At 40.1% G+C, this 15,204-nt stretch overlaps 1 protein-coding gene across 1 annotated transcript; it reads left to right on the top strand.

Moving 5' to 3' along the window:
• Positions 1 to 2,378: 2,378 nt before the first annotated feature.
• Positions 2,379 to 12,310, top strand: slc1a6 (solute carrier family 1 member 6). The gene is made up of 10 exons (XM_084067163.1): positions 2,379 to 2,628; positions 3,614 to 3,751; positions 5,104 to 5,311; positions 5,923 to 5,965; positions 6,126 to 6,275; positions 6,846 to 7,030; positions 8,596 to 8,829; positions 9,163 to 9,357; positions 11,554 to 11,688; positions 12,071 to 12,310. The coding sequence occupies exons 1-10, from the start codon at positions 2,394 to 2,396 to the stop codon at positions 12,267 to 12,269; spliced, it is 1,722 nt and encodes a 573-aa protein (XP_083923289.1). The 5' UTR covers positions 2,379 to 2,393; the 3' UTR covers positions 12,270 to 12,310.
• Positions 12,311 to 15,204: the final 2,894 nt, after the last annotated feature.

Below are 15,204 nucleotides of genomic sequence, written 5' to 3'. Positions count from 1 at the left end.
TAAATGGACATATCAGAACAATGGACAAAGGGAATCAATAAGCAACAATGTTCATCCCCAGGGAGTAGTAGAACAAATATTAATGGTCAATTTTGAGAGCATAGTCATATGCAGAGTACTGTGTGCTTTAGGCTGCAACCATTGGAGTAAATCAGTTGTGTTCTGTCCTCTTGTGGAAGGTGTTTCAGAGGAAAAGCTTGTAGCCTACTTAGATAAGGGACAGCCAGATATCGTACAGCCACGTGCGGTGAAGTGCTAACTGCACACGACTGTATTTTCTTTGCCAAGCACACAATCACGGTAAGACTGGAGGTTTAATACTAGTTGTTATTTATTATCATTTAGCCTACATGTGTTGTGTTATTAACTGCTACATCTGCTGCTTATTCTGTATATCCTGGCTGCTAAATTATTCTCCTTTCATATTCTGTACACTCTCCATTGCTGCTAAAGGTTACTTGTCTTTTCTTAACCTGTATTATTTATTTATTTTTATACCCAGTATTACATATTATTTTTATATATTATTGTCTGTGGAGTATGTCACACGTTTAGCTTGTACTTGTATGAGTGAGTAGTAGATAAACCCCTTTGACCCTCTGAAAATATTTGAATCTGAAAGGTTGTGTTGAAAATTAACCATGCCTTGTTGTAATTCTCATCTGATTAGGACTTTTCAAAGGTCATCCTCTAGCCCCTGAGTTATTATATTTGTCTCAGAATAAGGCTTTTCAGACAATTGAGCCCTATTTGACTACAAGATACAGTTTGTGTGTGTGTGTGTGTGTGTGTGTGTGTGTGCGTGTGCGTGTGCGTGTGCGTGTGCGTGTGCTTGTGCATGTGTGCGTGTGTGTGCATGCGTGCCTGCGTGCCTGCGTACACTCATTTGGTATAATGGTTTTGGCTTTGCCAAGGCATTATGTTCATAATGTTAACAATAGGTTTCTTATGGGTATATGGGTATGTGACCAATAATGTTTAATGAAGGCATTATTAGTATAAGCATTTTTGAGATTGCAGGTTTTGAGTTGTTTTTTTGTTTTATTTTTTTGTGAAAAGTTGTTGTGTTTTTCAAAACCCACAACCATTTGTTCCTTCAGGTTTATCTCCAGCTGATAGATCACAAATGGACTTAGTCCTGATTGGCCCTTCAACTAAAATAACTACTTAAAACCTTCCAAACAGCCAGGCTTGCAGCATTTGAGTCAACACACCCTCTAGAACAGGGGTTTTCAACTGATTTTGACCCAGGGACCACCATCCTGACTAAGAGCAACCTGGGGACCACCACTATTGAGCGTGGCGGGTCCATCATAGACCCACCCCACACAATAGTGGTGGGGGGTTCATGCACCACAGGGAGCTGGAGAAAATAGCTATAATATCAATATAATATCTAATAAAATACAGTGATTTTGTTTGAATATGATGGAATATGATTAAGGATTACTGTGATTATGGTAAGCTCACATTTCATATCACACACACACACACACACACCATACAGTAAGAACTCCTGTAAGTTATTACAAGTAAAAGTTTTTTTTTTTTATGCATGGCCAGGGACCGCCTGCAATAGTGGTCCGCGGACCACTGGTTGAAAACCCCTGCTCTAAAATGTGTGTGTGAATCAGCTTTTCTCTTTGGATAGCCTATGGTCCTTCATGTCAGAGGTTGCTGGTGCTACAGTATGTCACACACATTACACCAGAATCTCTGAACGTTTATCTTGTACAGACTTCTAATTCTGCTCACATTCTAATTCCAGCGATTCGTTCGAGACATTGCCACTGGCAGTGGTGGAAAAAGTACTCAAATTCTTTACTTAAGTAAAAGTACCAATACTGCAAAATAAAAATACTCTGTTACAAGTAAAAGTCCAGAATAAAAAAATGACTTGAGTAAAAGTACAAAAGTATTGGCATCACAATGTACTTAAAGTACCAAAAGTAAAAGTACTAAATATTTGAAAATAGCCGATCTACAAGCTCACAACGCGTCGCGATGCGACGCGTTGTGAGCTTGTAGATCTGCTATTTTCAAATAGCCTAGGTTTAAAATAGGTTTAAAGTGGTTAATGTATGTTTCATTATATCATAATTTATATCTGAAAAGTAACTAGTAACTAAAGTTTTCAAGTAATTGTAGTGGAGTAAAAGTACAATATTTGCCTCGGAGATGTAGTGGAGTAGAAGTAAAAGTATTGGAAATTGGAAATACTCAAGTAAAGTACAAATACCTCAAAATGTTACTTAAGTACAGTACTTCAGTAAATTTACTTAGTTACTTTCCACCACTGCACTGAAGACAACATTCTCCCTCTCTCCTCCTCCTCCTCCTCCTCTCTAGTTTCCCACGAGACCTGCCTCCTTGACCAGGTGCTGGAGTTGATTATGAACGAGAAGCCGTGTGCCCCAACCAGCGCCAGTCTTTTCCTGAACGAGGACGCGGACAAACCCCCCTCCCAGCAGGAGCTTGGAGGAAGCCTGAGGAGGCGTCTACGCAGGGCCATGGAGCAGAGAGCCAGCAGCGTGAAGGAGAGGATCCGCTCCGTCACCAGGGAGAGCGTCAAAGACTTCCTGAGGAAGAACCTCTTCGTTCTGTTCACCGTCGCCGCCGTGGCCCTGGGTCAGTGTGTGATGGAGGAGGGAGGGCTATAGGTGGTTGAGATTTGGTGACGATGCTGGTGATGGGGAAGTGGTATTGTTATCAGTGGTGGGAAAAGTACTGAAATGTTTTACTTAACTAAAAGTATCAATACTGCAATGTAGAAATACTCTGTTACAAGTAAAAGTCTGGAATTCAACATTTTATTGAGTAAAAGTACACAAGTATTGGTATCAAAATGTACTTAAAGTGCCAAAAGTAGAAAGTACTCAATATGCAGAATGTCCTATTTAACAAGTTTTCAAAATGTATAAAAATCATTTGAAAATAGCCGATCTACAAGCTCACAATGCGTCGCGATGCGACGCATTGTGAGCTTGTAGATCGGCTATTTTCAAATGGTCGAAATGTATATAGGGCTGAAGTGGGTAATGTATGAGTAGAACATTAGTAGAAGTACTGAAAATTGGAAATACTCCAGTAAAGTAAAAAAAAAACTCAAAATTGTGCTTAAGTACAGTACTTGAGTAAATGTACTTAGTTACAGTACTTTACGCCACTGATTGTTATGATGATGATGCACATTCTTTTCCCCATTTGGACTATTTATTCAGGTTTCCTTTTCCCCTAGCTCATGCTTTGCATTCCCTTTTTTTTTTTAACTCCAGTATCTATCTACCATATGCGTTTTCAAATAATTCACTCAACGTGTGTGTGTGTGTGTGTGTGTGTGTGTGTGTGTGTGTGTGTGTGTGTGTGTGTGTGTGTGTGTGTGTGTGTGTGTGTGTGTGTGTGTGTGTGTGTGTGTGTGTGTGTGTGTGTGTGTGTGTGTGTGTGTGTGTGCGTGCGTGCGTGCGTGCGCGCGCATGGGCATGGGTTTGTGTGCGTGCGCGTGCGCATGGGTTTGTGTGTGTGTGTGTGTGTGTGTGTGCGCGTGTGCGTTTGTGTGGGTGTATGTGTGTGGCTGTGTGTGGGGGGGGGGATCTGTGTGCGTGAAAAATGTCAGGTGTGATCCTGGGCTTTGCTCTACGCCCACGTAACCTGACACTGCGGGAGATCAAGTACTTTGCCTTTCCTGGAGAGCTGCTGATGAGGATGCTGCAGATGCTGGTGCTGCCACTAATAGTCTCCAGTCTGGTAACAGGTAATGTGTGGGTATAAAAAATATTAATAATGATAATTGTGATCCACATGGGGAAATGTACTTCTCTGTGTTTGAGCCATCCTATTAGGAGCTGTGTGTAAACCCCAGGGGGCGCACAGAGAGCAATAGGGGGTTCACTGTCAGGGTTGCCAGATCTGCTTATTATAATTTCCCTGCAAGGTTTTATTTGAAAATAGCCGATCTACAACCTCACAACGCGTCGCATCGCGACGCGTTGTGAGGTTGTAGATCTGCTATCTTTAAATAGCTGATGTATATGTTAAAGTGCTCATGTGGCCCATAGTCGCTTCTTTTGGTCTGGTTTTCCTAGACCTGGTTGCTTGTTTCTCTCACAGAATCTGGCAACACTGTTCACTGTCTTCCATTCCCAGATGGCAGCTCTTCCTCTTGAACCAAACGAGGGTGGTCATGGTGTGATAGAAACACGTTCTCTCAACTGTGATCCTTAAAGCTGCAACCTGGAACTTATTCCGACGAATAAAATATTATTTTAGTATGTTAATACGATATAACTAGCACATCTGCAGTGGTTGGTCTCCCTACACTTCCACTGAGACATTATGACCCTGATGTCAGGAAGGACACCTGCTGGTTAACAAATAGTACTGTCTGCTGCTCACAAGCGCAGTATCTCCCCCGGCCAAGAGGGGCTGCCTCTTGATTGGTCTCTCATGCTGGAGATTTGAGTTCAAATCATAAAAGTTACAGATTATAGCTTTAAATTGAATCCCTGGAAGCTACGTACCCCCAAATTCATGGCAAATTCTTCTTCACTATATTGTCACACGTTTACAGGCGTAAAACGTGTGTGAATAGGATTTTAGCGCCATTGTTTTAGTTGTTTAAAAATACGAATAATACACCTTTTAGACACATATTAATAAAAAATATAAAATATCAAAAACAAATATCAAACATACGTTATCTATGTGATAAAGACGGAGTTACTCAGTTTCTTGTGCAAATAAAATACACACCACATTACATTTTCGGTTTATAATACGGAATAAAAAACATTTACTTTTAGGTGATGTAAATAGCATATTAAATACCTTTACATGATATATAACTAAACAAAAAATATATATATCACTCAACCAATTATTTTCTTAAATAGTGTAATAGTGAATACATTAATTTGATAAAATAGTGAATCTGTTATTTTCACACATTTTTGAATTTATTTTGAAATATTTTGAATTTGAAACTTTTTTGCTTATAATGACATGCACAAAGTAGGGATTGATTATTAATCGATTATTAAATTATCTTTTTTTAATTTTGTATAATCGATTAGTTCGATTAACTGTTACACCCTACTTGTATCCCAGGTATCTCCTCTCTGGACAGCAAGGCATCAGGTAAGATGGGTGTGCGTGCGGTGGCTTACTACATGGTGACCACGATTGTTGCTGTCTTCATCGGCATTGTCATGGTGATGATCATCAGGCCGGGGAAGGGCAGCAGGGACAGCCCTATGGCCTCCAGTGGCAAGATAGAACCGGTACAGGCTACCGATGCTTTCCTGGATCTCATCAGGTACTTACTTAATACGTAACGTAATACTTTCTATTCCTGGGTCTCCTTGTGGTTTTAGAACTCAGGGAACGCATCTGTGTCATTTTAAGATTTATTTGGCTATTCAAAAAAATCTGTCGAAAACAGATGTATTCAAAGATTGTGCAAATCTTTGAATACATATATTTTTTAAACAACATTTTTAACTCAAATCTTTGCTTCTGGGGGGTCCCTGGAATAACATATTTTGATGGGGTCAGTGGCCAAATACATATCAATTTTGGGGGTCCTTGACAAGTTTGAGAACCACTGATATAGCAACATAAGTTTTTCAGAAAACTGTAAGGATTTAGAATACATTTGTAAAGATTTGCAAACATTTTAAAAAACAAAATAGCAGATCTGCAAGCTCATAGTGTGGCAATCGGTGCTGCACTATGAGCTTGTATATCTGCTATTTTTAAATAGTCAAAGAAATCTAAAATGACACAGATGCTTTCCCAGTCAATGGATTAACATCTTAACACTCACACAGAGATATCAATAATGATAAGACAGAGTAATATTAACCTTATTTTGTATGTTTTACTAAAACACACACATTAGCATAACAGTTTAATACTTTCTCTCAGGAACATGTTCCCCCCTAATCTGGTGGAGGCTTGCTTCAAGCAGGTGGGTTTACTATCTTTCCCCAACCCTTAATAACATGGTTTTCATCTCATAGTTTGTAAAAAAAATCTGATTGCAGTCCACAACTTTGACTAGCTTACATCATTTTATGCAGGTCTTGTCCCTAACAATGACTCCTCCTCCCTACACTGGTCTCTTGCAGTACAAAACCGTGTACAAGACGATCACCACCACCAGGAACGTGACCGTGGCCGTCAACCTTACTGACTCTCCCAACGTCACGTCAACGTTGTCATCGTCCTCATTGCCTTCCCTAAGCATGAACCTCAGCAGGTTGCTGTACACCATACAGGTAATGACACCACAGTCACTCCACAGGACAAGAAACTATGTCTGCATAGTTTTTTGTCGCATTCCTCAGCCAATAATTTGGATGATGATAATAAAGATGCTTATATATCTGGCAGGAGACACAAAGGAGACTCTTTGTGTATCCTACCGGAGAGACCGCCGGTAATCAAATTATTGGCTTAGGGATGCGACAAAAACAAAAGAATCTCCATTAATTCAAGGCTTAATGGGGTGTGTAATGATAGGAAATAAGTATTTTTTGGGGTGAAGGTGAACTACTCCTTTAATACATATTACTCCTTTTTGTAGCTTTTATAAATATTTCTATTAATTGTGTCTCAAATGTATTTGTAAGTAAAGTACCATAACACCTTTTAGACCATACATATTGGGGATTTACCGCACTCTGAAAAATGAAGGTGCGGGAAGCAACGCTAAGACTTTAGGGAAAGAGGGATGGTGTCTGCATGCAGAGCTCTGATGAAGGTCTGCTATCAGAAAGAAAAGGAAGTGTGCCGACAGTTTCTAGTGTATGAAGGAACAACTTTTAAAAAGAGATTTTCCGCCTCAGGAGACAGTGGAGGAGACGGTTCCTGTAGCAGGTGCCTCTAATGGTGTGAACGCTCTGGGCCTGGTGGTGTTCTCACTGTGCTTTGGACTGGTCATCGGCAGCATGAAGCAGCAGGGACAGGCCCTCAAGGACTTCTTCGACTGCCTCAACGAAGCCATCATGAGACTTGTGGCCATCATCATCTGGTCAGAACGCACTTCACTTCACTTGTTTTTTCAGAAAGCCTCAGACAAAGTTACCAAATCTGAAGACTATCAATTGGGGTGTATATTTATAGATTAAACATGCTTGGAGAGCTCCAGTTAGATTATTTTTCTACCGCAATATCAGTCTAGTGTTGAGTTAAAATGTTGTAAGATGTCCGGTGACCGTCTGTGGAAGTGAAGCGTCACTCACCCGACCCTCAAGCACAATCGGTTTCGCCGTCAAAAAGGGAGTGTGTGTGTGTGTGTGTGAGAGAGAGCGAGAGAGAGACACATCAAGTTAAGTTTAATGTTAAGACAGAGACTGTGTGTGTGTGTGTGTGTGTGTGTGTGTGTGTGTGTGTGTGTGTGTGTGTGTGTGTGTGTGTGTGTGTGTGTGTGTGTGTGTGTGTGTGTGTGTGTGTGTGTGTGTGACAGAGAGAGCAGGAGAGAGAGAGACAAACACATTTATGTTTCAAACAGCAAGACAGAAAGCATGTGTGTTTCTGTGTGTGTACAAACCACAAACAGGTTTCAGAGGAGTACCGTAAAAATGTCTGCTGTCTGTTTGTTTTTGTTGCTCAATGGCTCTGACAGCCTTCCAGTTGGCAGATTCCTGCAGACTACTGTCTGTCTGCCACCTCTTGCCAGTAGTCCTCCTGTCATGCATGCGCACAACAGTGCCATCAGCCGATCGTCTGTGCTGTGTGCACACGGCATGCACACAGTGACAACTAACACCTGTACACAACCCACGTCTGACCCAACTGATCAACCAACGTTAATCTGTAGTAGTCACTAGTCAGGACAAGTCAATTTTATTTGTAGTGGTGGAAAAAATACTCAAATGTTTTACTTAAGTAAAAGTATCAATACTGCAATGTAGAAGTACTCTGTACAGCAAGTAAAAGTCCGGAATTCAAAATGTACTTGATTAAAAGTACAAAAGAATTGGGATGAAAATGTACTTAAAGTACCAAAAGTAGAAAGTACTCATTATGCAGAATGTCTGCAAATGTATAAAATGTCAAAAAAATCTTTTGAAAATAGCAGATCTACAAGCTCACAATGTGTCGCATCGCGACGCATTGTGAGCTTGTAGATCGTCTATTTTCAAATGGCTGAAATGTATATAGGGTTACTGTATGTTTTATGATAATAATCCAAATCTACAAAGTAACTACTAACTAAGTTTTCAAATAATTGTAGTCGAGTAAAAGTACAATATTTGCCTCTGAGATGTAGTGGAGTAGAAGTAAAAGTACTGAAATAATATATACTCAAGTAAAGTAAAAAATACCTAAAAATTGTACTGCAGTAAATGTACTTAGTTACTTTACACCACTGTTGATGTGTAGGAACCTATAGCTAAAATGATTTTGACTGTTTAAAAAAAAGGGAGAAAAAAGAAAGAAAGTTGATACACTTACACTCACATGAAGGATTTTTTGGTATCAGCCAATAGCATTTTCTTTCCCACTCTCTCTCTCGCCGCTATCTCTCCTGTCGCATCGCTGTCATTCCTCCCCCGCTATCTCGCTCGCCGCTCCCGACCGTCCTCCTTCCAGGTACGCACCCGTGGGAATCATGTTCCTGATTGCGGGGAAGATTGTGGAGATGAAGGACCTTGCGATGGTGGGAGGTCAGCTTGGGATGTACACTGTGACCGTCATCGTGGGCCTTCTCATCCACGGCCTGTTTGTCCTGCCACTGCTGTATTTCCTGGTGACTAAGAAGAACCCATACAGCTTCATCGGAGGACTGCTTCAGGCACTGATCACCGCCCTGGGAACCTCCTCCAGGTGGGTCGCATTCACTGTCTCAGTGGTTCTCAAACTTTTACATTTCAAGGACCCCCAGTTTCGTATATGTATTTATTATTAGGCCACAGACCCCCTTAGAGTTGATTTAACTCTTTAACTAAGATCTGTAAGGGTCCATTTGGTTCCTAACTATCAATCATTTAGCTTGGGACCCATTGGAACCCCCTGAAGGACCGACCCCTGTGGGTCTCTGGAGCCCACATTGAGAACCACTGACTGCACCATCTTATTCAGCTTCTGATTTCAGTGTGATTCTGTATTTTCAGTGTGATTCTGCATGGTCTGACTCTGTCCAATTCATTTCACCCATAGTTCTGCCACCCTGCCAATCACCTTCCGCTGTCTGGAAGAAAACAACCACGTGGATAAGCGAGTGACGCGCTTCGTCCTCCCCGTGGGGGCCACCATAAACATGGATGGTACTGCCCTCTATGAGGCTGTGGCGGCCATTTTTATTGCTCAGGTCAATAACATGGACCTCAACTTTGGCCAGATTCTCACCATCAGGTAATTCTTAACGATTCAGTTTATTTTGATTTAAAGTCATACTGTGTAACTATTTGTGATATAATCTTTCACTGGTTTATTTTCCACAATTATCATTACACAGAAATGTTTATCTTTTTTGACTTCTCTAAACTATTCTTTAAATAATATAATAAACTAGAAAATGTGCTCCTCGGAGCACAAGTCTCCGCCAGCAGACCCACATTGGTGAGGATTTTTGGTAAGGAATTTATTCCAAGATTGGAACTTTTTCTGCTAATATCTCCTGACTAAATGTTAGCTTGGCTGATGGCACTGATGTCACTTCGAAACATGCAATGCAATGTTTCGAAGTGACTCACCTATTTATAGGTATGTATTTCGTCATGCGTCTCGCTAGCCAATCAAAGCACACCCTTTCAACATATTGTCACGTGTCACGTGAAGCTTGACCAATGTTAGCTTGGTGGAACCAAAGGAAATCAAACGAAAACATACTCTCCACCATGCCTTCGGCCTGGCGGAGACAATAAAATAAAACCCCATTGCAGTGTTTATCCTGTCTGCATCAGAAGCATTGTGAGTGTAAACCGCTGCCATGGATGTGGCGTTCCTGATGTGGGTGTGTCAAGGATATTCTGCAGACAATGTACAATTTTGACTGATGACAGCCATTATACTGTATCTAATCTCTCAAGAACAGATTCTGCTCTGCGTTGGAATCTGTCGGTAGCCGTGTTGACAACCCGTGCGCATTGGTTTCAAGTGGGTGTGCCTTCAGATCAGGAAGCAGGCCGCGCTTTACCCAATCAAATGTAGTGGGCGGGATTCACGTGTCCGTCCACCCTTCCCTCCTCGAAACTAACCAAAACTAATTTAACAATAGCGTCCTCGGAGCAGACAAAACCACGGAAAGATATTCACATTTTAACTTACTCTTTTCATCATAGAAACAAGTGGGCTTATAACCAAAACCATCCATGTTCTCTGGGAGAAGTGGTGTTAGTGTTCCGTGTATAAATATTGTTAGTGGGAATGAAAACATAGTCGCACCAACCGGAAGTGATGCGCTGAAGGCAGACACAAACCCCGGTTTCCTTGCGCACTGGTGACATAGAACAAACAGCAGAGGTCGCTGTTTTTCATTTTCAGTTGGGTCTGGCTACGCGAGACTATACTGTATCTAACTGGCAAATGTCCCTTTTCCCTTTTATTTGGAGAGCCAACCAGACCTTTTTCATTAGGCCAATCATTATAGTCATCTTAGTGCCAGCTGTAGTGAATCCGCTGCTATGCGTCAAACTTGACGTTTACCGCCCTCAAGCTTGAGGCGTTAGCCTTATTAGATGATAACTCCATAAAGCTATGTATGTCTATTATGGAATAAAAAAGCGCACTGTATGAGCATACTATTCTCCGTAAACATCCTATGATAACTCAAAATCACTTTCATGCATGCAATCACTTTGTAAGAGTAGGAGTCACATTTTCCACATCTCCATTTGTAATAACAAAAAAATAACTTATTTACATATATACTGTGGCCATTATTCATAGAAATGTGTTGTATTTCAAAGGCCAGGAACTGGAACATTTTGACTATATGTTGATTTACTATAACTTAATGATTTCTAATATGACATTATTTCCCTGCTGTTCTCCAAGGGAATGTGCATGAGCTGTGTGTGCACTGGTGGAAGAAGTTCTCCATTTTATTTTACTTAAGTAAACGTAGCAATACCACAACATAGTGGTACTCTCTACTCTACTCTGTTACAAGTAAAAGGCATGTATTACTTGGGTAAAAGTACAAAAGTAATATACTTGAAAATAGCAGATCTGCAAGCTCACAACACACTACGCATTGTGGGCTTGTAGATCAGCTATTTCAGAATAGCCGAAATATAAAATAGGGCTTAATAGGTTAATGCATGTTTTGTAATAATAGTATAAATCTATGAAGTAACTTGTAACTAAAGCTGTCAAATATTGTAGTGGAGTAAAAAGTATAATATTTCCCTCTGAGATGCTGTGGAGTAGAAGTATAAGGTAACAACATTTTTTTAAATACTCCAGTAGTAAGTAAAAGTACCGCTAAATTGTACTTAAGTACAGTACTTGAGTAAACGCACATGGTTACTTTCCACCACTGACTGTGTGTTTGTTTCACTTTATTAAACATGTTCAATCCCCACATCCCTCCCACTGCCTGCTCAGTATCACAGCTACTGCTGCCAGCATCGGAGCAGCAGGCATCCCTCAGGCTGGGCTGGTTACCATGGTGATCGTATTGACATCGGTGGGACTGCCCACAGACGGCATAACACTGATCATCGCCGTGGATTGGTTCCTGTGAGTTCCCACTAAATGTCAAAAGCTTGATGGGGATTGGTCTGTGTTGTGCTCTATGCGGGTCTACAGGTCTAAATGTCATAGTGGGGCTTCAGAGGTCCCTCCACTGCAAAGGTTATTGATGCATAATGCAGATTGCTAGATTATTGAAGACCCTGAATTATCCTTTGTCACCCTGGTGTCCCAATTTTGGGCATAGCGTTAATACACAAAATATTTTAAAAAACAGCTCACAATGCGTCGCATTGGATATTTTTGAAATAATTTAGAAATGTTTTGTATTTAAGTGGTTATACTGCCACATTTCATATACTGTGTGATGTGGTTACTGTAACTGACCAAGCTTACGTATCTCTGTCTCTCCTTTTCATATGGACCCCAGAGACCGCCTGCGGACCACCACCAATGTTCTGGGCGACTCTCTTGGCGCAGGCATTGTAGAGCATCTGTCCCGCACAGAACTGCAAAACCAAGATGCTGAACTGGGAAACTCTGTCATTGAGGAGAACGAGAAACCCTACCAACTCATCTGCCAGGAAAATGACTTGCAAAAACACCGCAACAGTGAGACCACCATGTGAGACCCAAAGGCCTTTTATTCCCGAATAGCAGCCATTTTCACATGAAGATTGCATATAGGATCGGTTGGTGAAGCCGGCCTGCTTGATAGTAGTGTATGAATACGGCTCATAACCACTTAAGCCCTATTTTACACTTGGGCTATTGTTGAAATGTTGAAAGTCTTTGAAATGTTTGGAATATTTCCACCTATAATCAAATGCCCAAAATAGGGACACCAGGGTTAAAGCAATAGGACACTTTGGTAGAAGTTTGGGTTGTGTGGTTACCTTGCCATGATGGAACTCCAAAGGTGGGCGAGATATCAAAAATAGTTGCTCCATTGATTAGCAATTGATAATTCAAAATATGTTTGTCATTGACTTACATTGAAACCGGTCACAGCTATTAAAGTCACTCTAGCACAAAACGAATGCAAACAAAGCTGATTCCGCCAATTATAACCTCACAAAACCCGGTACTTAGTGTTGATTTTACTATTAAGAATCGGGATCCAGTTCCACGGATCCAGTCCAGGTTTTCTCGTAATAAAAATAGTTAAATCAACAAATCCAGAACAGGGTTTTGTGATGTTATATACACGAATCCACGGAGCGCTGCCCTGCACGCAGCCATTGCTGCGGTGTCAACGCTACGCGGACGCGACACCGCAGCAATGGCCGCCTGCAGGCAGCTACAGGCAGCGCGTCTGTGGATTCATCTATATTGGCAGCATCAGCTTTGTTTGCATTCGTAAGGAGTATATTTTGAATGATCAATGTCTAATCAATGGAGCAACTATTTTTGATATCTCGCTCACCTTTGGAGTAACATCATGGCAAGGTAACTACACAACCCAAAGTGTCCTATTTCCTTAATGTGGATAAGCTGGTCATGGGGGAAATAGTAGTTGATATTCATTCATTGGAGTCGCTGCCTGTAATGCCAGATAGATGCGTGTGCATTTCATTTTATCAAGAACGAAGCAAACTCAGTATATCTCAGAGTAAATATATTTTAAAGAGTCTTTCAGTTTAACAGGATTTCACAGATCTTTTATGCTGTGCGCACAGCCAAACTAGTTCAAAAAACATTTTAAAGACCAGTGTTTGAATACACAGTATTACAAAGAAAAGTATGGCGATAGATATCTATCTCTAAACACCAGTGTAAGGAGAGAAGGAGATGCTTCTAAATTCTTAAGTAAATTCACATCATTATGCAGATTTCTTTTGCATGGTTTAATGTTCAAATACAATCTTGTGTCTTAATTTTGACTACCTCTAAAGTTACTATGATACTGTTCCTATTTAAAGATAAATATTTAAAACATAACATATTGAATTGTAAATAGTCATCATCATTGATCCTGTATCCATTTCAATGTGATTGAAATTGTACCCTACATTTTTAAAGTTTGCTTGCCTTTTGTCATTGCATTACTTGAATGTAACAGACTGTTCTACACTGGGTTTAATTGCTATACCTGTTATTGATATGTTTATGGTTTTGGTAGAATGGTTTTCAATCATTGCATTCTATATTCTATTTCTGTGTATTTATAGTGTTTCTTTATTGAGCAGTCTTTGGTGCTAGTTATTTTTCATGGACACACACCTGAATGCCTTCCATGCATAAGTTACTTATGGATGGAAGGCAATACTTTATTTGAAAATATTGTTTTTTTTTCTGTCATTGTAAAATAAGTGTTTATTCCATTCCAATTGACCCATTGTCAGCCTTCTGATTGTGACTGACTAACCAGCAGGCTCTTTCTGCCTTGTTAAAACATTGTGCCTTGCTAAAACATCATTTTTGGAGAAAAAAACAAACACGATATGCCCAGTCACTATATTGCACCTGAGATGTTCCTTTTTACTGACACCAAGTTTAAAATAAGAACTGAATACTCAGAAAGAAGCAACTGAAAAACACATTATTTCAATGCTATAGTGGATGGAGAGAGAGGACTTTTGTCCAACCAAGAAACAGCAACCAATGGGTGCGAATAGGGGAACAACCACGGGTGGGACTTGACAAAGGGTCAATTATCAACCTTTTTCTAATGTTTATTTCTACTTAATTATGCTTTAATGTTATTTATTTTTTACATTTTAAAGGCTTGTTTTAGCTTACACTGGACTCATTTGTTTTAAAAGGTTCACACAAATCCACGTGGACTCTACAACCTTTGATACAGTAGATGCCTACATCAGTGAGCCACAGCCAGGAGAAAGTTGTTATATAATAGCATTAGCTCACCATTATATATATATATATATATACATATATGTATTTAAATGTATGCTATCAACTAAAAGTTTTATTTCAGTTTATTTTTATGTTTTGGCTTGAATATTAGTTTTTGTAGTTTTAAGCTTCTCAAATTGGTTTATTTCCTAGTTCTGTGAATAGGTACTGTGAAAAGATTTTGAGACGGCATTCTTTCTTTCGTTTATTTTAAGGCAATGTCTGTATATTAGCTACATAAGTGCAGTTATTATTTCTGGTGTTAAGTGAAGAGTGTTGTTTAAAGGCAGTATAAGGCACATAAAAGTGGTAACATATTTAATTGAGAGCTTATTATTTGACGTAGCCACTTATGTTATAGTTAAAGGGTTTGTTTTTGATGCTTGATGTTTCACAAAATGTTTAACTCAGTATTTTAATGGACAATTTATGTTAAATTCAACAAATAAATGTCTCAGGAATGAAGCTTTGTTCAAGCCACTAAGTGCGTGCGTGCGCGTGCGTGCGCCCTGCGTCCGTGCGCGTGCTAGTCTGTCAACAGTTTAGGTACAGTAGGAACAGTCAAGCGTTTTAAGGCGCAAACAAGTATGTATATACTGTATACACACACACACACACACACACACACACACACACACACACACACACACAAACAGTGTTATGGCTTAAAACCCACAACTGTGAGGAAATCAACAGTGGAAGTCATAA

The sequence above is a fragment of the Gymnoscopelus microlampas genome, assembly GCF_963454915.1.
Source record: "Gymnoscopelus microlampas genome assembly, chromosome: 9".
In the NCBI taxonomy this organism is placed as follows: domain Eukaryota; kingdom Metazoa; phylum Chordata; class Actinopteri; order Myctophiformes; family Myctophidae; genus Gymnoscopelus; species Gymnoscopelus microlampas.
The sequence above is the reverse complement of the archived record's forward strand: the minus strand, read 5'-3'. Positions and strand labels throughout refer to the sequence as shown.